This window comes from Taudactylus pleione, unplaced genomic scaffold (assembly GCF_031769625.1).
Source record: "Taudactylus pleione unplaced genomic scaffold, aTauple2 ptg000396l, whole genome shotgun sequence".
NCBI classification, from domain to species: domain Eukaryota; kingdom Metazoa; phylum Chordata; class Amphibia; order Anura; family Myobatrachidae; genus Taudactylus; species Taudactylus pleione.
The window spans coordinates 3,560,963-3,584,671 of NW_028284797.1; the positions used below are offsets into that span (position 1 = coordinate 3,560,963).

A 23,709-nucleotide genomic window follows, 5' to 3' on the forward strand; every position below is an offset into this window, starting at 1 on the left:
CCCGATATCTGTCAGCAAGTTCTACAGAAGCATGCATAATGAGGGAACAAGAACAAGAAGTGAGCCAGTCTATAAGAAACAAGTAAAAGACATTATCTCATTTAAACCATGAGGATGCATGGTATTTAATCCATGTATCCATCTGCATTCCTTCTGTAACAAAAGACGTCCTCTATCCCCACCTCTTACATGGGGTGGGACACAATCAATCATTTTGTATCGGATAGTACTAATGCCATGTTTGTGGTCCCTAAAATGCCTAGCCACTGGCTGTTCCGATGTTTTGCCTTCAATGGCTGCTCTAATGTTGGATCTATGAAGCGCCATGCGCTCTTTGAATTGTCTCGTAGTTTTCCCAATGTAGAGCAAGCCACAGGGGCACCTGATGTAATATATAACGTACCTGCTGGAGCAGGTTAAGGGATATTTAATTTTAATTTTTTTACCCGAATGGGGATGCACAAATGAATCTCCAGTTTCAAGAAAGCTGCAAGTGATGCAGCCTAAACATCGATAATTCCCTGCTTTGCGAGACAGGAAGTGACCCTTTTTATTATCTTTGAATGTCGTAATGTCATTATGGACTATCAAGTCTTTAATATTTTTACCCCGTCTATAAGATGGCAAAATAGCAGTTTTTTTGAAAGCTGGCAATAACGGGTCATCAGACACTATATGCCAAATATCCCTAGCTGCTTTAACTAGTTGATGTCTAATAGGGGAAAAGTTTTGAGTCCAAACAATTTTATTTTTGTCCTTCAATTTTGGTGTGGTGTGTTTCAAGACTTCATTTCTGGATAATGACAGTGCCTTTGTTCTCGCAGATTTTAGCGCTTTAGGATGATATCCTCTCGCCAAGAATTTATTGATCATCAGATCCATCTGAAGTGTAGCCTCTTGTCTGTCACTGCAGATTCTCAAAATACGCAAGAATTGCGAGTAAGGTAAACCTCTTGTAGTTGCAGGGGGGTGACAGCTATCTGCATACAAATAGGTGTTGCGATCTGTTTCCTTAGTGTAGATAGATGTTTAGATTTCCAAGTTTTCCTTAATTGTAATAGACACATCCAAATAATGTACTTGATGGAAACTGCACTCAAACGTAAATTTAACATCCGCATCCTTCAGGTTAATTTGTTCCATGCACATTTTGAAGCTTTTTTCTTCACCACTCCAGATTAGGAATATGTCGTCTATGTAGCGACAATAAAATAGAATATTTTGTGCTATCCCTGGATCGGCCAAAAATATATCCCTTTCGACTTGTACCATGAACAGATTGGCAAACAAGGGTGCCACGCAGGAACCCATAGCGCAGCCCGAGCGCTGGTTGTAGAATGTGCCATTGAATAGAAAGAAGTTGCGTGACAAGGTCAGGTTCAGCAAGGTTAGAAAAAACTCTATGTCTGGACCAACATATGATGGATTATTGGTCAGAATTCTTCTAATGGATTCCAAGCCTCTATCATGCGGAATGCATGTATAGAGGCTGGCCACATCAATTGTGCACATTAAATATTTCTTAGGCAGTGGTGACAGTTGTTGTAGTTTAAGCAGAAACGCTGTAGTATCTTTCCGGCAAGTAGATTCATTCCATACGACCGGTTGTAGAAAATGGTCTAAGAATTTTGATATGGAATAATATAAGGAATCTCTCGCTGATATTATTGGTCGACCAGGGGGACATAATGGATTTTTGTGGAGCTTGGGAATGGTGTAAAGGACTGGTACCTTAGGAAAGTCCACCATAAGAGTTTCCACTATTTTTCTTGAGACAATCCCATTTTTCTCTGCTGTGTTCAGAATTAAATCAAGCTCTTTTTTATATTCATTACTTGGATCTTTGTTTAAAAGTTCATATACCAGTGGATCCGCTAATTGTCCATATATTTCAGACTTGTATGCATCCAAGTCCATAACTACAATTGCGCCCCCCTTATCCGCGGGGCGTATTATGATGTCTTGATAACCTGACAAATCTGTGAGTGAATAATCCATCATATGTTGGTCCAGACATAGAGTTTTTTCTAACCTTGCTGAACCTGACCTTGTCACGCAACTTCTTTCTATTCAATGGCACATTCTACAACCAGCGCTCGGGCTGCGCTATGGGTTCCTGCGTGGCACCCTCGTTTGCCAATCTGTTCATGGTACAAGTCGAAAGGGATATATTTTTGGCCGATCCAGGGATAGCACAAAATATTCTATTTTATTGTCGCTACATAGACGACATATTCCTAATCTGGAGTGGTGAAGAAAAAAGCTTCAAAATGTGCATGGAACAAATTAACCTGAAGGATGCGGATGTTAAATTTACGTTTGAGTGCAGTTTCCATCAAGTACATTATTTGGATGTGTCTATTACAATTAAGGAAAACTTGGAAATCTAAACATCTATCTACACTAAGGAAACAGATCGCAACACCTATTTGTATGCAGATAGCTGTCACCCCCCTGCAACTACAAGAGGTTTACCTTACTCGCAATTCTTGCGTATTTTGAGAATCTGCAGTGACAGACAAGAGGCTACACTTCAGATGGATCTGATGATCAATAAATTCTTGGCGAGAGGATATCATCCTAAAGCGCTAAAATCTGCGAGAACAAAGGCACTGTCATTATCCAGAAATGAAGTCTTGAAACACACCACACCAAAATTGAAGGACAAAAATAAAATTGTTTGGACTCAAAACTTTTCCCCTATTAGCCATCAACTAGTTAAAGCAGCTAGGGATATTTGGCATATAGTGTCTGATGACCCATTATTGCCAGCTTTCAAAAAAACTGCTATTTTGCCATCTTATAGACGGGGTAAAAATATTAAAGACTTGATAGTCCATAATGACATTACGACATTCAAAGATAATAAAAAGGGTCACTTCCTGTCTCGCAAAGCAGGGAATTATCGATGTTTAGGCTGCATCACTTGCAGCTTTCTTGAAACTGGAGATTCATTTGTGCATCCCCATTCGGGTAAAAAAATTAAAATTAAATATCCCTTAACCTGCTCCAGCAGGTACGTTATATATTACATCCGGTGCCCCTGTGGCTTGCTCTACATTGGGAAAACTACGAGACAATTCAAAGAGCGCATGGCGCTTCATAGATCCAACATTAGAGCAGCCATTGAAGGCAAAACATCGGAACAGCCAGTGGCTAGGCATTTTAGGGACCACAAACATGGCATTAGTACTATCCGATACAAAATGATTGATTGTGTCCCACCCCATGTAAGAGGTGGGGATAGAGGACGTCTTTTGTTACAGAAGGAATGCAGATGGATACATGGATTAAATACCATGCATCCTCATGGTTTAAATGAGATAATGTCTTTTACTTGTTTCTTATAGACTGGCTCACTTCTTGTTCTTGTTCCCTCATTATGCATGCTTCTGTAGAACTTGCTGACAGATATCGGGGTCTACAGTTCGTATAAGTAAAATTGATTACACATTACTATTAATTACGTATCAGCTTTAATATTCAATTATATCTATTTGACTTATGGGTACCTATAAGTAGACTACTTAGTAGTATGATATTGTGTATATGATCGACATATGTATGTACATGCATTTATATCTTTCGCGGTATTGGTATATGTTTACATATTACGGTTATTTATTGACTAGCGCTTTTGTATATGTGTAGTCATGGTGATGGGTCACTGTTCTAGGACACGCCCACCGCCTGGTGACGTGGCGCTGGAGCCTGGACGCAGGCGATGACGTCATGGATACCGGACGGTGGAAGCGTGTCGGTGCTGCACGGGTGAGTTGGTATATATTTCTTTATGTTTGTTCATTTTCTTTGATGATGTCTTGATAAAAGAGGTTAAAGTCCTCTGAAACGTTGACTACAGACGCCGGGTGGTGTGAATTTATTTCTTTACCGTAGGAGTGCCTTTCAAACATCACATGGGATATATATACAGCCATATGGCTGTCAGAAAGTGCACCCTGGATCTATTGTGTTAAAAGGAGTGCCGGACAATAAACTACACATATATATATATTTATATATATTTATATTTATATAACAGACACTGGCTTGGCACTCCTCCTCAGAATGAAATAACTAGTCATGGATAAGGTGAATCAACATATGGTTCACCTATAGGGAGCGCTTAAATGTGGATTACAAAATCAGGTATATTCAATATCATAATTTATTAAGATCAATTAAGATACATATAAAAATCAATTATGAGACTAAATAAATTGTCTCACACAATACATTACATTTGTGACATGTAATAAACATAGTAAATCACTTCATTTGAATGTCAGCTCAGAGTGATATTGTATCCAGAAAAGGGGTTTAGAAACCTCAGAATCAGTATACCATTGCTGGCATAAATGAAGTCATAATAGCTCCTCCTGAGAATGAAGATAATAAATAAATGTTCCACTCCAGTGGTAGTAATTAGTACGAGCCACAGTCTATGCTGATGAAGCAATCAGTAGCAGCAAATAGAAAAGATGGTATTTATGTAGACAATAAATCCCGGTAAAATTACCCAGCTCACTCTTGATTTAAAAGATATTTAGAAGAGAAGTGCCGGTCTGGAAATAGCGTGGATTCCGCTCGTGGGATGTTACCTTATGAGCATATGTCATTCAGTGCAGTCTCACTGCGCGCTGAAGAAAGCTCTTGGTTAAAAGCTGGAAAGGTCTCACTGTCTGCTGCGGTGGCTCAACTTCAAAGCAGGAGGTGTAGCAATCAATAAGATAGTTGTGTAGACAGGATTCAAAGTATCAGTATTCACTTGACACGTTTCTCTGTCATGTGACAGTTTCCTCAAAAGGGCAGTATAACAGAGTCTCTGTTGTGGTGCCTTATATACCACTCCTTTCTGTTTAAGCCAATAATATTGCTAATCATTTAAATTAGAGCAGATGTGTCTTAAAGCCATATTTACCACATTTGTTTAACCAATTCAATCACATTTCATACATTTGTTAAAAGCAAAAAGTTTTCAATGAATTAAAAATATATTAAACATATAGCTAAATGTTCATTATAAAAATCTACATATACATATAATCATACTTATTGAGACAGAGATGTGTCACCACCATATTATATTATATTCAATAGTAACATGTAAGAGCCCTGTGGCTCAACAGGCTAGGGCATCATGCAGACATCCTGGGTTCAAATCCCAGTCTGGTGCAAAAAGAAAACATGTTATTTTATTTTAGATTAATTGAAAAAAAAACACTTAATTCAGTATATCATATAGAGAGCATATGTACAGTGCTCACATATCCAGATATTATTTAAACAAATTTTCTTATATTTATACCGCAATGGAACATACATATATGTATTATACAGAACAAATATAAAGGCCATTCAGTCATACGATCGTGACACAATGCACCATCTATGAATGACACAATATATGGACTGTTTATATACAAAAATAGCACAGATCTATAGATACTAAATTCGATTAGATGTTATTCATCTCAATATTTTCATTTAGATCTCCTGGTGTAAGGGTCCCTAAAGCAAAGATCCAGAAGGCTTCTCTTTTTGATAGTTGGTTAAACCTATGTGTGGGTGGGATATGTTCTATCCCTTGTAATGAAAGAACATTAATGTTACCATCATGTTCAGAAACGCTATGTAATACGTTTTTGTTCAGAACATTCCTTCTATGCTCTAAAAATCTGATATTCATTGTTCTAATGGTACGACCTACATATTGTTTGCCACATACACAGGAAATAAGGTAAACTATATAGGTGGATTGACAGTACCAGTTTATAAAACTTTCAATTGTGAATTTAACCCTCAATAACATGGAGCAAAATTAATTTCCTTTTTGCTTGACAAAGTTACAAGTTTTGCATGATGGTTTACCACATGTATAACAACCATTAGGTATTTTTGGTAGCCAACTCCCTATAATAGATTTTGTATTATCATTTTTATTCTCCTCTTTCTTTCTCCCAAAGAATCTGGGAGATAGATGGTTTCTTACATTTTTAGCCTTTTTAAAAATAGCCAAAGGAACTAAATATTTAGAAAGTGAAATGATTCCTAGGGGTTTAGGCATATTTAAAGCGTGTTCATTTCAAAATGATCCTGAAATTACAAAAAAATGGAATAAGATTTTAGATGATTGTTCATTTTCATTAATTAAATTATTAATTTTATATAGAGAACAAAAAATTGAGAATCTAGCACAGGAGATTGATAAGATACAGAACTCCTTAAATCATTTGAAAACGATAGAGAATTCAAGGCGAGAGATATAGTACTAAATAAGAAAATAGAAGATTATGAGAAATTCTTAGTCTCTAATAAAAATAAGAAACTCGCTAGAGATAGCAGGGATTATGATAATAATCAAGTGAGAACATATAATAGAAGGTTTCAATTATCTGAAGTTAAATGGAGACCATACAAATTTGAATCCCAATGGAAAGAACAAAGAGAGATAAAAGGTCCCCATAGGGAATATAAAAAAGACTTACGTATACTGAACACACTTAATGGTATACCTTCTAGAGACAGTAGAGAAAATATATCTCTGCCCCCCAAGAGATCTAGAAGTCCATATAGGAAAATGTCTAGCAACTTTGATGATCCATACGATTCAAGAGGAGCTAGACCGAAGCAAAAGTTCAGAAATGATAGAGAGGATGAGGAAAAAAGAGTCATTACCAAGTAGTTGTTTTTTAGGATGAGGCCGAGATACAGACAAATATCTAAACAGATATGAGATCTTAAGTACCCACTCGCCCAAAAGGGCAAGAGAGGAAGATTTAGGGGTTGTAGGGGAGGCCGAAAGAAATCGGTCCAAAAACTTAAAAGTAAGATAAGAAACAAAGGCATCTTTAACTTGTCCTCACGGTCACTGACACAACACGAAAAATCTATACTAGCCAAAGGTCTTAAGTATGCTCCTCCTTCAAACCCAGATCTTTTTGATCTTTTTGTAGCATTGAATAAATATTCCAGAGATCTATGTCGTAAAAGATATTTCCTTAATAAGTCCCTTAAAAAGAAAGATATTATGGGAACACCAGTGATACTTAATATAGAGGATGAAAATGCCCTCCGTATTTTGGAAGAATTATCAGCTGAAAGCAATATGGAAGATAGAGAGCTGGAGAAAATTTATGATATAACCAATCCACTAACAATAAAAAAGACCTTTAGAAAAAAATCTGAATTTTATCCTACTCAATTTAAGAGTGCTAGTATAGAAACTTTCTATACATCTACTCTTGAGGATCTAAGGAAAATGTGTGGAAAAAATGATAAGAAGAAGAATTTAAGATTGGATAATTTAAATATTAATGAAAGAAAGGCCCTGAAGGCTCTAAAAAATGATAATACCATAATTATTAAAGCAGCTGATAAGGGGGGGGATGGTCATCCAAGACACAATAGATTATTGTAGAGAAGCATATAGACTTTTGGATGATGTGAAATTCTTTAAAAAAACTCCCCTCAGATCCTACCACACACTATCTAGAGGAATTAAAAGCACTCTTGAATGAGGCCCTGATCAAGGGGGCCATCTCCAGGGATGAATTGAATTTTCTTTTTTCTCCCTATCCGGTTATCCCCACTATTATCACTTACCCAAAATACACAAGTCCCTTTCCTCACCACCTGGTCGCCCCATTGTATCTGGTGTAGGGCCCCTCACTACCAATTTGTCTGCTTTTGTGGGTTCATTCTTACAGGCACATGTTCTCTCCCTCAGGTCCTATATCTGAGACACCACTCACTTTTTACAACTACTGGGTGACATAGAGTGGCGGGATGGCTACGTGTTGATGACATGCAACGTAGAGTCGTTATACATAAATATTCCACATGAAGGTGGAATTAGAGGCAGCTGCCACTTTATGAGTCTTGATTTGGACCTGGGGGAGAGACGCTGTGAGTTTGTTTTGGAGTCCATTAAATTTATCTTGACACAATTATTTTTCTTTTGATTCACAATTTTATTTACAGACACATGGTACTGCCATGGGCACCAAGTTCGCTCCAAGTTTTGCCAATTTATATATGGGGCTCCTTGAGGAGGAATATGTGTGGGGGGGTCCATTCGGGCGAACTTGGTGCTATATGGTAGATATATAGATGATTTATTTATTATTTGGGATGGGGATTTAGAATCTGCATAATCTTTTGTATCTTTTCTTAATTCTAACACTTTTGGGCTTTCTTTTACACATAGTGCTCACCCTTCACATATCAACTACCTGGACATTGCCCTCTCGATCAGGGACAATCATATTTGTACTAAGACATATAGAAAGGATATGGATTGCAACAATTATTTACATTTTTACAGTTGTCATCATTTAAAATGGAAAAGCAACATCCCTAGGGGACAATATTTAAGAATAAAACGGAACTGTACAGACGATATCGATTTTTCTGAGCAATCTACGGATCTTACTATAGCCTTACGAGAACAAGGCTATCCAGAAAATATATAAAATAATGCTTTCAGATCAGTAGAAGTTATAAACAGATCAGATATTCTGTCTAAAAATACAAAAAATGAAATGGGGGATTCAGATTTTCGGTTCGGTTTGTCATTTGTCTCTAAATTTAATGTCTGTTCTAATAAAATAAAGAAAATTATAAAGAAAAACTATTCCATACTCAAAATGGACAAGATATTAGCTCCACATTTGGATAAAGATCCTTTGGTTATTTTTAAAAAGGCTTAAAATTTAAGAAACCATCTATCTCCCAGCTTCTTTGAGAGAAAGAGAAGAATAAAAATGATAATACCAAATCTATTATAGGGAGTTGGCTACCAAAAATACCTAATGGTTGTTATAAATGTGGTAAACCATCATGCAAAACTTGTAACTTTGTCAAGCAAAAAGGAAATTCATTTTGCTCCTTGTTATTGAGGGTTAAATTCACAATTGAAAGTTTTATAAACTGGTACTGTCAATCCACCTATATAGTTTACCTTATCTCCTGGGTATGTGGCAAACAATATGTAGGTCGTACCATTAGAACAATGAATATCAGATTTTTAGAGCATAGAAGGAATGTTCTGAACAAAAACGTATTACATAGCGTTTCTGAACATGATGGTAACATTAATGTTCTTTCATTACAAGGGATAGAACATATCCAACCCACACGTAAGGGAGGGGATAGGTTTAACCAACTATCAAAAAGAGAAGCCTTCTGGATCTTTACTTTAGGGACCCTTACACCAGGAGGTCTAAATGAAAATATTGAGATGAATAACATCTAATCGAATTTAGTATCTATAGATCTGTGCTATTTTTGTATATAAACAGTCCATATATTGGGTCATTCATAGATGGTAGATGGTGTCACGATCGTATGACTGAATGGCCTTTATATTTGTTCTGTATAATACATATATGTATGTTCCATTGCGGTATAAATATATGAAAATTTGTTTAAATAATATCTGGATATGTGAGCACTGTACATATGCTCTCTATATGATATACTGAATTAAGTGTTTTTTTTCAATTAATCTAAAATAAAATAACATGTTTTCTTTTTGCACCAGACTGGGATTTGAACCCAGGATGTCTGCATGATGCCCTAGCCTGTTGAGCCACAGGGCTCTTACATGTTACTATTGAATATAATATAATATGGTGGTGACACATCTCTGTCTCAATAAGTATGATTATATGTATATGTAGATTTTTATAATGAACATTTAGCTATATGTTTAATATATTTTTAATTCATTGAAAACTTTTTGCTTTTAACAAATGTATGAAATGTGATTGAATTGGTTAAACAAATGTGGTAAATATGGCTTTAAGACACATCTGCTCTAATTTAAATGATTAGCAATATTATTGGCTTAAACAGAAAGGAGTGGTATATAAGGCACCACAACAGAGACTCTGTTATACTGCCCTTTTGAGGACTGTCACATGACAGAGAAACTCGTCAAGGGAATACTGATACTTTGAATCCAGTCTACACAACTATCTTATTGATTGCTACACCTCCTGCTTTGAAGTTGAGCCACCGCAGCAGACAGTGAGACCTTTCCAGCTTTTAACCAAGAGCTTTCTTCAGCGCGCAGTGAGACTGCACTGAATGACATACGCTCATAAGGTAACATCCCACGAGCGGGATCCACGCTATTTCCGGACCAGCACTTCTCTTCTAAACATCTATTAAATCAAGAGTGAGCTGGGTACTTTTACCGGGATTTATTGTCTACATAAATACCATCTTTTCTATTTGCTGCTACTGATTGCTTCATCAGCATAGACTGTGGCTCGTACTAATTACTACCACTGGAGTGGAACATTTATTTATTATCTTCATTCTCAGGAGGAGCTATTATGACTTCATTTATGCCAGCAATGGTATACTGATTCTGAGGTTTCTAAACCCCTTTTCTGGATCCAATATCACTCTGAGCTGACATTCAAATGAAGTGATTTACTATGTTTATTACATGTCACAAATGTAATGTATTGTGTGAGACAATTTATTTAGCCTCATAATTGCTTTTATATGTATCTTAATAAATTGTGATATTGAATATACCTGATTTTGTAATCCACATTTAAGCGCTCCCTATAGGTGAACCATATGTTGATTCACCTTATCCATTTCTATGTAACCTATTGGCTTAATTAGAGGCTAATATTGGGTAGCAGCTGTGAGATGTATGATATATATCTATTGTTCTTACTTGTTTTTTCACTCTGAGCGCCCGGTTGTGCTGTTTTTTTTAAATAACTAGTCGGTGCCTTCCACAGAAAGATAAATGTAAACAACAAAGAAGCAGCGGCACTGAAAGGTAAATAAGTCAAACTGACAGTGTCATAGACCCGTTAAAGCATCTAACGGGTCTATGACCCTGTCAGTTTGATTTATTTACCTTCGAGTGCCGCTGCTTCTTTGTTGTTTATATATATTGTGATAGAAGCACTGGTAAAGTGGTCAATAGCAGGTACATTTGTCCTAGGCTTTTGGCCTATGTGTTCTAAATCCCCCCAGGAGAAGTCTGTTTTGAAAGCAGACCAGAGTATCGGCTTTTGCAAAAGTCGGTTTGGGTTCTGGGGGTGTGGATGTGAGGAGAGGGAGGGCTCCATCCACAGGCAACTCCAGGTTTTGGGCCTTTCAGCCTGGTAGCAGACTCATTAGGGCTTACAGCTGGAACTGGCTGATATAAGCTGTGTTCAGTTGTAGCTGAGTGTCTCACACCTGGGGAAGTAGGCATGCAGGCTAGCATGTCCAGAGACACTGTTATGACAACCCTGTAAGTACTGTGCACATGCTGTTGTTGACAGTGTGGGCAGTAGGCCCTACCATCCTGGTCGTGAGGGTACCTACTGTTTAGTTATTGCCCAGACGGGCTAGGAATTTGGTTTATGATTTGTTATATTCATTTGGCACAATAAAGACTGGCGCCAACCAGTTTGTACAAGAACCCCAGACTTGTGTCCTGTTTCTATGGCTGCTGTGTGTGTAAAGAGGGAGTCCATCTACTCCAGGAGAGGGACCCCTATCCCGACTGCGTCACAATATATATATATATATATATATATATATATATACACAGTACCAGTCAAAAGTTTGGACACATCTTCTTATTCAATGGTTTTTGTTTATTTAAATTATTTTCAACATAGTAGATTAATACTGAAGACATCAAAACTATGAAAGAACACACATGGAATTATGTTGTAAATAAAAAAGTGGTAAACATATCAAAATATGTTTTATATTTTAGATTCCTCAAAGTAGCCCCCTTTTGCTTGGATGACATCTTTGCACACTCTTGGCATTCTCTCAATCAGCTTCATGAGTTGGTCTCCTGGAATGGTTTTGAATTAACAGGTGTGCCTTGTCAAGAGTCAATCTGTGGAATTACTTGCCTTCTTAATGTGTTTGAGACCATCAGTTGTGTTGTGCAGTGGTAGGGTTAGTACACAGTGGACACCACTATTTGACTACTGTTGTAATCCATATTATGGCACCAACCACTCAACTCAGTAAAGAGAATCAACAGTCCATCATTACTTTAAGACATGAAGGTCAGTCGATACGGAAAATTTCAAGAACTTTGAATGTATCCTCAAGTGCAGTTGCAAAAACCATCAAACGCTATGATGAAACTGGCTCTCATGAGGACCGCCCCTGGAAAGGAAGACCAAGAGTTACCTCTGCTGCAGAGGATAAGTTCATTAGAGTTACCAGCCTCAGAAACCGCTACTTGACAGCACCTCAGATTAGAGACCACATCAAGCATTGAGGAGGAGGTGTGATGGTGTGGAGGTGCTTTGCTGGTGACACTGTTGGTGATTTATTCATAATTCAAGGCACACTTAACCAGCATGGCTACCACAGCAATCTGCCTTGCCATGCCACCCCATCTGGTTTGCGCTTATTGGGACTATCATTTGTTTTTCAACAAGACAATGACCCTAAACACACCTCCAGGCTATGTAAGGGCTACTTTACCAAGAAGGAAAGTAATGGAGTGCTGCATCAGATGACCTGGCCTCCACAATCACCCGACCTAAACCCCATTGAGCTGGTTTGGGATGAGTTGGACTGCAGAGTGAAGGTAAAGCAGCCAACAAGTGCTCAGCACCTCTGGGAACTCCTTCAAGACTGTTGGAAAACCATTCCAGGAGACTACCTCATGAAGCTGATTGAGAGAATGCCAAGAGTGTGCAATGCTGTCATCCAAGCAAAAGGGGGCTACTTTGAGGGATCTAAAATATAAAACATATTTTGATTTGTTTAACACTTTATTGTTTACAACATAATTTCATGTGTTCTTTCACAGTTTTGATGTCTTCAGTATTAATCTACTGTGTTGAAAATAATTTAAATAAACAAAAACCATTGAATGAGAAGGTGTGTCAAAACTTTTGACTGGTAGTATATTTATATGTATTATATATATATATAACCATATGACTAGGCGCTACTCAACAGTAATGCTATGATGAAATCAATCATATGAATGACACTGTGTCGATGTAGACATAAAAGTACATTTAATTATGGGTTCAAAAAGTGAATAAAACTGTTTGAATGAAGATAAACATATAAATACAATTGGTCTAAATCACTTGAAGACATATATTGCCGGTTCTATTGCAGGTGTGGTGGATTTGATATCAATTGATTGATAAAGCAGGAAACTGTATCTGCCATTGTTATTTCTATACAAGAAGATAGATTAAACATCGCCAATATAATGCACTAAATATATAAGGTGCAAAACAAGTGGTATATAGAACATTCACTTTTAGGCAAAAAAATACAGGAAATCCTAGCCGGAGGGTGATGTGGAGCCAGCGGGTGTTAGATGGCAGGGTACCCGGGTTGCCCTGCAGTGGCTCCTGTCACTTTACCCATGCAGGAATGGAGTCCTGTAGGAACGGTCCAGAGTCTTGGAGATGATACAGGTGTAACTAGCCAACGCAATTCGAGATGCTGGGTCTCTTCAAGGCTGTAGCTTACCTGTATTACTTGGGCTCTTTTATAGCAGTCTCTGGATTAAGGTGTACTTGATGGAAGTTTATCCTTGCCCCACTTCCAGTTTTCAGACTGACGGTGGGCAGAAGAGATGTCATCGGTTCTCTGGATCTTCTTTCGAGGGCTTCTGGCCTTTCACTGTGCTGCCGGTGGTGGTGCCGCAAGATATTATGTGAGGTTGTCTTTATTGGAAGCACTCCGGAGGCTGTGGATAGTATTTCTCCTTGCAAAACCGATTTCATTTGCCGCAACCGGAAGGGCAACCATCTTGGTGTGGAACATACTTTCTCCCTTCAGTTTTTTGGTGACAGAAAATGCTCAAGTCGCCATTTTGGGAGAGATGTTCACAATTATAATCCTTAGGGATTTGTCTAGGGGATTCCGGTGGCCATATTACTGTAGTATTGTATTTTTAAAAACATATTTTTGTAGTTATCTATTTCCTCAATGCTGTTGTTCAAAAAGAAGGGCATCCTGGGGAATACAACTTTGGGGGCGGAGCTTAGTGCAAATTAGGGGCAGAGCTTAGCGTGAATCAGGATTGCCCTGAGGCAGAGTTTCAAGCGGGTCTGACTTGGTAGGTGGGGCTTCGGACACTGTCTCCACTGCAGTGGGTCTCATGTAGCTAGAATGAGCTTCTGTGCTCATTCTGACCGGGCTCTCACCACAGTCATCTGACTGGCTGACTGCTGCACTGCCCGATTGGAGCTGAGCTCCGATCGCAGCAGTGGGGGGGTGGGAGCTGCAGAGCCGTAGAATGCCCCTAGATATTCGAGAATGCCTATGCCTAGGGCTGGCTCTGAGCATGGGAGTGTGGAGACTGGAGAGGAGCTGCATCACAACATTTCTACTGTCCACACAGAAAGAGCTGGGGGAGGTAGAGCTGTTAGTGACTGCTGAGACAGGCAGCTGGCAGCACTGCAGTGAAGGAGCCAGGTGCACCGCTGCTGACATACACAGCAGCATGCGGCCCGGCAAATAGAATTGGGACAGGTGTCTGATTCCACCCCAGGACACACTGCACTCTGGTTATCTGTGCAAAAGTTTTAGGCAAGTGTGGAAAAATGGTGCAAAGTAAGAATGCTTTCAAAAATATAAGTGTTAAAAGTTTATTTTTATCAATTAACAGATTTATCTTCTGTTCATTCGCTTTGCATTTTAAGTCAAATCAATATTTGATGTGACCACCCTTTGCCTTCAAAATAGCATCAATTCTTCTAGGTACACTCGCACAAAGTTAAAGATTTTGTAGGATAATAGGTGTATGATTAACCATTATTACCAAACAGGTGATAATGATCATTTTCATATGTAGGATGAAACACAGTCATTAACTGAAACAGAAACAGCTGTATAGGATTCTTAAAACTGGATGAGGAACAGACAAACTCTTCTATAAAGGTGAGGTTGTGGAAGACAGTTTCATGTAGCTGGTCATACACCATGGTAAGACTGAGTACAGTAACAAGACATAAGGTAGTTATACTGCATCAGCAAGGTCTCTCTCAGGCAAAGATTTCAAAGCAGACAGGGGTTTCAAGTTGTGCTGTTCAAGTTCTTTTAAAGAAGCACAAAGAAACGGGCAACTTTGAGGACCGTAGATGCAGTGGTCAGCCAAGGAAACTTAGTGCATCAGATGAAAGACACATCATGCTTACTTCCCTTCGAAATTGGGAGATGTCCAGCAGTGCTATCAGCTCAGAACTGGCAGAAACCAGTGGACCCAGGTACACCCATCTACTGTTCGGAGAAGTCTTGCCAGAAGTGGTCTTCATTGAAGAATTGCGGCCAAAAAGCCATCCCTTTGACATGGAAACAAGGCCAAGCAACTCAACTATGCACACAAACATAGGAACTGGGGTGCATAAAAATGGCAGCAGGTGCTTTGGACTGATGAGTCAAAATTTTTAATATTTGGTTGTAACAGAAGGCAGTTTGTTTGCCGAAGGGCTGTAGAGCGGTACAATAACGAGTGTCTGCAGGCAACAGTGAAGCATGGTGGAGGTTCCTTGCAAGTTTGGAGTTGCATTTCAGCAAATGGAGGTGGGGATTTGGTCACGATTAATGGTGTCTTCAATGATGAGAAATATGGGCAGGTACTTATCCATCATGCAATACCATCAGGGAGGCGTCTGATTTGCTCCAAATTTATTCTGCAGCAGGATAACAACCCCAAACATACAGCCAATGTCATTAAGAACTATCTTCAGCATAAAGAAGAACAAGGAGTCCTGGAAGTGATGAAGAGTCTGTTTGGTACTACATGAAGAGACAGAAGGATTTGAACAAGCCTCCATCCACAGAAGTTCCTTCAAAAACTGTGCAAATGTGTCTAGAAGAATTGATGCTGTTTTGAGGGTAAAGGGTGGTCACACCAAATATTGATTTGATTTAGATTTTTCTTCTGTTCATTCACTTTGCATTTGTTAATTGATAAAAATTAACTATTAAAAGAGCATTCTTACTTTGCAGAATTGTTTCTACACCTGTGTAAAACTTTTGCACAGTACTGTGTATAAATATATGTAATCTATATCCTAAGATGCCCTGGAGTGACAGAGGTGTAGCATGCACTCTAATGCCAGCTCTGTAAGGGCACCATCTATCTAATATTGCCCACAACACACCATGGATACCAGATCTTCCTCTCTCCAATGTATTCCAGCTCATACCCATGGGTACACCCCATATATACTTGCTTTTCTCCACTATGTATTTCTGATCTCTTTTCTTGCATACAAGCTCTCCCCCAACCATGTATAGAGCTCCATTGTAACATTACACCATTTCTCTTATATTGTTACAAATAGAACACAGTAAGAACATTAGATACATCTCCTTGCTGATTCTTATTTCATTTATTAGGCATTTTTCAACAAATTAGTCCTATTTATTCACTGGTTACGATCATTTGAAACAAATAATAGTTGAGCGCAGGGATTCAGCACATTACCCAGGATTTATCACAATTTAATGAGGATGTGATATTTTTGTCAAACTTTTCAACATAAAAATGGATATTTTCATTAGAATTTTCCATTCTATTCTTCATGGTGTGACGGGAATCGATAAGAGGCCATCTCACTGGCGAAGATCTGGTTTGGGTCCTCGGCACACACGGTGCATGCGTCAACGGGGACCGACGGCTACTATATGCAGATTAGTGGCGTAACTAGGGCAGGGCCGCCAGGGCTCGTGCCCTGGATGCCGTGGGACCGACTATGTGGGGGGGTGCTGCCGGCCATGGTACAGGCTAGCCCTAGTCAGCCAGTGTAGTGCAGATCGCAGTGAGTGCAGTCCATACTACAGTGTTACACACACATCTCCGCTGGCACTGGGTAGTACAGTCGTACTACCCGGCGGCGATGTGTGTGTGTTTCAGCAGCCAATAAGAGTCAAACAGACTCTCATTAGCTGCTGCGCCCACTGCCGTCACTCATGAGCTCCGCCTTCCGTCTCCTGCAGTGGGTGATGGGAGAGACGTCATGACGTCTCTCCCATAGTACCGAGCGGGACCCAGTGGGAGGACAGAGGAGCAGACAGTGGCGGGAGCGGGGTATTCAGGTAAATCATGTCAGTGTTATGTGTGTGTGTATATGTATGTATGTCTGTGTGTTTTCTGCACAACGGAAGGTACTGTATAAGGGGCAACTCATAGGGGGATCACTACTGGGGGCACTGCATACTGGGGTTACTGTATAAGGGGCATTACTGGGGGACTGCATAAGAGGGACCACTACAGAGGGCACTGCATAGGGGGGCACAGTATAAGGGTGCACTACTGGGGGCACTGTATAAATGGCACTACTACATGGGGCACTGCTACTGGAGACATTGCATAAGGGGCACTACTACAGTGGGCATTGCAAAAGGGGCACTACTACTTGGGGCATTAAGGTGCATATGGAATGGTATGGAATGTTCCCAGAGTGAGGAAAAAAGTGTGTGTGTAATGTTGACACTCCCCATTTATCAGTGGCCACACCCCTTGTGGCATGTGACCACACCAATTTTTCGCCATGTGCTCCTTCGGCGCGCGCGCACATAGGGGGGCAGGCACCATTTTTCAATTTTCCCTGGTCTCCAAATACCCTAGTTACACCACTGCTACAATTGGCGTTAGCTATCAGGGCAAGCTCAGGAATGCATTACAACCCCTGTAGAAACCTATAGGAGCTGTATTTTTGTCGGAAATTATCTGGGGTGATCCCTCCATGGTACATCTGGTGGATCCTTAATATTTGCGGGTATCCCCCAAAATTAGCAAATATTAAATGATAAAATGCCCCATATGCACTAATCATCTAGTTTAGGTAGAAGTATCAGTTATTAAGCAGCAGCAAATGTGTCAAATAAGTGCATAACATCACGAAAGAATGAAGTACTGTAGGTTGGGGCTGTTATGATTTTTATATTTGAATAAATATTCAGTAAAACACAGTTATAGACCTGTAGATCACTGTAAAAACTTTTGAAAAAAAATAGCCCAGTTTTATTGAAATAAATAGACATGCAAAAGTTTTTTGTTTGTTTTTTTTAAAACAAAAATATGTATTTATTCAAAACATTCAAAAGTAGGCAGACACACTGTCCGCCTACTTCTGTGACATCACGTTGTGCAGAAGTTTACTGGTCTGATGCAAAAGTTGGCTGGTTGGCTGGTCTGACAAAAAAGTTGGTTAGGTGTGTAGGGTAGCGTATTATTTGGACAGACAAGTTGGTCAGCTGGATGGTCGGAAGAAAGTTGGTCTTGTGGTTGGCCAGCTTTAGACATCTGTCAGTAAAGAGCTAAGGAGGATCTCAAGGTTTAAAGGGCTTTTGGCTTCTCTAATTACAGATATTGTGCCATCACTCTGCATTGAAAGCATATTGCACCACCGTCTTCCCTTATGAATCCTTTACTATCTGAGCTCTCTCAGTTGGGCGCGCTGAGAGGGGGGGGAGTGGAGCGGGTACTAATAACCCAGGCTTGTTGAAGAGGCCCAGCGGGGACCCGGGTTTACCCTCGCCCATTCCCACCCCAATGAAGCTTCTTACCTGTTTGGCCACACTTCCAATATTTGGCCATGCTCCTTCCAGTACCCGGGCCTGTCCCAGCTCTCTATGGCCCTGCTCTTGATCACCCGTGTGTTTGGTTGAACTACACTGATTTTTTTATATGGATGCTCTATAGCACCAAATCTTTCCACTACCAAGGTAACTTTAATAAACATTTGTGACTTGCCTGCCATGTACCAGATCTTGGGTGAAGTAAACTATCGCTAGAAGCTCTCTGTTGGTGTTGTAGTTTTGTCATACTCAAACCACACAACTGTGGTCTAACTGATTTATATTTCTCAAATAACCAATCCTGGAACACCCGTGACTCCAAACTAGTCAAGAATCTCTCGCTCAAAGTGTCGATAGTCAATGATTCTATTTAATCAAAATCCATGCAAGCTTTTTCTGTTACGTCACACAATCATGACATCCCACCCTCTACTCCAGCCAGTTTCCTGTCACGTGACTAGGTATAAACTCACACAGCCTGGGGTTCAGGAGTGGACTCTGGTGCAGGTACGACAGGAAGGAGTGAATTGTGGATTAATGCTAAGGAATGCAGAGTCTTGACAGTCATGAGTTCAGCAAACTAGCAGGCAACCATATTAACAGACATGGGCTAATAGAGAAGTGTGGGTGAAGTTAATTCTGGTATGATACACGAATAGTCATTCCAAGAGACAGCATCCTAAAGTCTATGTAAAAGCAGAGTGAGGATTAGTACACAATCAGGCATGTCAGTAGCAGATAAAAGCAAAGACAAAGGCAGGGTCTAGGTGTATCCTGTCAGAAGGTCTACAGTAACCATGTTGACATTCATAATGTAGACACCACAATGTCAACATTAGAATATCAACATGGTTTACACTGTCGACAGGCACCATGTCGACATCCTCAAAATGTCTACATATTCACAATGTTGACATCTCAAAATTCGCCAAGCAAAATATTGACATTCTAATAATGCCAAAGATTAGGCATCGCCAAGAGGGTTAGGGTTAGGCTGCGGGGGGACGTTAGGGTTAGGCACTAGGGATTAGGTTTAGGAATATGGGAGAAATACTTACAGAACGCCACTCCTTAGATGCCTGTGTCTCAGCTGCTCCTCACGTGACTACCGGGATCTGAAAGAATATGCTGGGGCCGCCGCTGCCACCGGTAGAAGGTAAGACTCCACTAAACCACATGGGATTGTCTGTTGGCACTCCAAGAGAATGGAGCCGACACGCCCCTGTATTAGGGAATGCAGCTCAGCGCCCCCGATTAGGGGCACTGCAACTGCAGTCGCAGAAAGAGACCTGAACATGTGCAGTACAGATCCTGTGAATTTGCAGATCTCTATCAGAGATGTATGTAAACAAATTTCCAAAGTTTCATCTAACTAGAACCAGTAAATGCCCACTTTATCATAATACTCACAGAACTGACACATACTTGCACAGAATCTTGCTCCAGGCTTCTGTTAACATACACTGTATAGAATAAAAGGTTTATTTTGTAGGTGTACTAAATAGTGAATCTATGAGATTTGACACAAAATGCTCAAACAGAAGAACAACAGAATGGTAAATAAAAAAACGAACAGAAACTACTTTTTTTATATAAATAACATATTTTATATTCATCATTTTCTAAAGTTTAAGCTACATTGTCATATGGTTAATTTATTTATTCACCTTTTTCATTAGAATTTTGCCGAATCGCAATCAAAGTCGCCTGGTTCTGTCCTCAAAACCTCATCTATGAAAAAGATGCTAGAAGATGGCTGGGCTGCAATTTCCAAAGTAGATAGAAAAAGAAAAATGAAAGCTGCTGAGAAGTTTTTTAGATGAAACATGTGTAATGAATTTATTACTTGCATGTGTTACTTGTCAGTTTGGATTTGTATTTGTTTCTTTAAGTGTTATGGTTTTACAAATATTATAACAGTATTTTATTAGGAGACACTTATGCGCATAATTTTGTTATACATATTTAGGCCACCTAAAGTAATTTTCTACCTGACATTTGCTGTTGGTTAGATATTAGATAAGATTCACCGAATATTGAATGGTTCCTCTGTCTTTATTTTTTACAATTTTTCAAATTTAACTATTCCAAAAAGTAAGTAAATATATATATATATATATATATATATACGAACACAGTGCACCCTCAGTCATTTATAAGTCTGTGCAGTGAACCCCAAAATTGAGGTCCACTGTGCATTCACTGTCACTGCTCAGGAGAGCTGAGCATGAGCTGCGGTCCTTTCATTCTTTTTGGTAAAGGGCCTAGCAGTGTGCCAAAGTCATATCTAAGTTTCATACTAGAAATCTAGAGCAATTTATTAATATTCTATTGCTTTTTTCTATTATTTTCTTTTTTGAGCTTTCTATTTAGAACATTTTTGAAACTTGGTGTTCCTCTGTGCCAGTTTTCATACATGGTTTAATGTCATAGAATCATTTATTCTTATGGTAGAGGACTAGCTAATTTGTGATATAACATCACCATCTGTCATTGTTACTACAATATATTGCTATTTTATTAGTTGTGCATTTACAGTAGTTTTCATGAGCATAAGCAATTATTTTACATATATTTCTTTTAATGGTAATAAAATCTTTAAAATCCAGAGCATTTAATATTTTCATATAGCTTATTACAAACTTTTGTTGCATTGTGGATGTTATATTGAAAAGTAAACTCCTAGGGCCAAATGTAATAGGGTAAGAGTTAGAAAATGTTAGTTTTCTCACTGGTTTTAAATTTAGCCAATGTAATAGAGTCCGAGAACATGCAAACTCGCCTGTTTTTAGACTCAGAAAACTCTCACGATTTAAACTCTCATCTAGATGTTTTTTTGAAGATACAACTGGACCAATGTATTAGTTTAAGAGTACTGCTAAACTCTCACATTTTCTAAACTCTCACCCTATTACATTTGGCCCCCAGTAGTTCTCTTTAACACAGAAAGGCTTCTTTCCTTTTGTTTTGCAAAAATGTTTACATAATAGATACTGTACTACTCATGGGTGCAATAAATAAATCTCCACGGATATGCGCATAAGATTTGCTTACATCTCACTCTTGCACCTGCTTGAGAATGAGTCGTGGAGTACATAGGCTGAGAACATTAAGTTCATGTAATTTTTAACAAATGCAGACATGCACAGAGACATATACACCAGTCAGTAGCCGTATCTATTTCAGGTGTCTGACAACTGGTGCAAATACACTCAGATGGCAGTCACCAGCTCCATAGTGGGTTCTTATTGGATGATTTTGAATTCACCTCTAAATCTGATGGGTGTTTTTCTTTGTTGATTGTGGATATATTATATGATTTTTGTGGGTGTATTTTAAAATATTTTTTTTTCTACTTTCAGTCATACATGAGGAGTATAATATATGTATATAATAGTAAATTTATTAAGGAAAATCAAATTGTTCTCTGGGGAATGAGATAAGATTCTTTGGATACAGAGATGTTAATCAAGCCATACAAACAAATATCAGTTAAAAAGACATTTATTACAAAGTAAAAGAAAAAGCAACTTATTAATGCTTAGCTTGCTTGCCAGATTATCTACTCAGAATATAAATGGTTTCCTTCCCAGGAACCTTTCCAACACTTTGGAGCTGGAATATCGTACATCGAGCAATAGGCTGATTGTACACTAACAAATGACAGTTTATATAGGAGAAAAACTCATACATAAGCATTTTAACAAGTATAAAGGTCATGTTTGGAAATATACATAAATATTAACAGACAGTAGGGGGCACTGTTTCATCAATTATGAATGTTATCTCACCAACAACTTGTTTTATGGTGTATGCTTTCAGATAAGATGAAGGTAAAACCATGTTGACTCAGGATTAAGTATATCTGGTAGAACTAAACAGTGACCTTTGCTTCTCTCTGTCAAAAACACCTTATGCAATGTCTGACCACCTTCTAATGTCTGACCATTATCTATTGCCTGTTACATTTATAAAATCACTACACACAATATGGCTTTCAGCAACCATTTTCTGCACTCCCATTAGACAAACTTAATAGCAAATGTGTTTTTTTATATCAAAACTAATCTTAAAAAACTTTTCTTGTGCTTACGAGATAAACCTGAAGCCTATGTTACTGATGCAGAGCTGGATGCAATCATGCATGATAATTTTACTTGTGATTTTTTTTTAATGGAAATTACATGCAATATGTATTAATTTCAATAACAGGCACAATGTTACAGCCATAGCTTTACAAGAGACAAACTAAAGCATATACAATGGAAAGAGGTTAGATGAGCAATGTATGTGTGAAGTTTTTTTGTAAAGGAAATTTATTTGCAGTACTTATATGCTTGATATATTGATATGCATTTAAAGGACGCATGTGTTTTGAAGAGAGAGTTTTTATAAAGATGGACTCTTTTTCTGGGGCACTCTTGACAAAAAATTGTGTAGATATTAAAATGTAACTTTTATTCTCATTGTCTAAAAATATACTCATCTAACAATCATAATTATTGTTAGATGAATATATTTTTAGACAATGAGAAAACAAATTTACTTTTAATATCTACATTATTTTTTGTCAAGAGTGCCCCAGAAAAAGAGTCAATCTTTATAAAAACTCTCTTCAAAAGAGATTTACGGGGGTATTCAATATGAAACGTTAACTTCACTGTCGAAGTTAACGTTTCATATTGGAGTTTTTACCTGCGTTAAAGTATCGGGCGCGCTCCCGCTTATCCCCGTATTCAATATAAAATTAACGAAAACGGGAAACTCCGAAGTTGGATTTGCGTAAAGTTACGAATTTTTCCTTTAAAAAATTGTAAGACCCCCATAAAGTTGTAAAAACATGGGGGAACACTATGGGTACCCCCGTTTTAGCCTTTAAATGAAAGTCGGAGATTTAAATAGCCGCAGCAGGTGTTTTTTTCCCGACATTGAAGAAGTGTTGCAGAAGAGCACTTAGGTTATTTTTTTCGTTTTTTTAAGTGGTCCCATCAAATTTGGGGTTCATGAAAATGGGTACTAGCATATTTTTAAGTCCCTAAAGTAAATTTTAAAAAATTCTGCATTTGTGCATCTGCCGCTATAATTCTATTCTTCAAAACAACTGCCGCATACTTGCAGAATAGCCCTGAGCCTATTTCCCTATTGTTATACAATTTT

The 23,709-nt window shown here is 38.5% G+C and overlaps 1 protein-coding gene across 1 annotated transcript in view; it reads left to right on the top strand.

Annotated features, from left to right (window-relative positions):
* Window positions 1–20,375, top strand: part of SYCP1 (synaptonemal complex protein 1) — a 470,977-nt gene extending 450,602 nt beyond the window's left edge. Inside the window, exon 34 of the mRNA XM_088446296.1 lies at window positions 20,232–20,375. Coding sequence (XP_088302422.1) covers window positions 20,232–20,375 — 144 coding nt within the window. The remainder of the gene's footprint in view (window positions 1–20,231) is intronic.
* The last annotated feature ends 3,334 nt before the right edge of the window (window positions 20,376–23,709 follow it).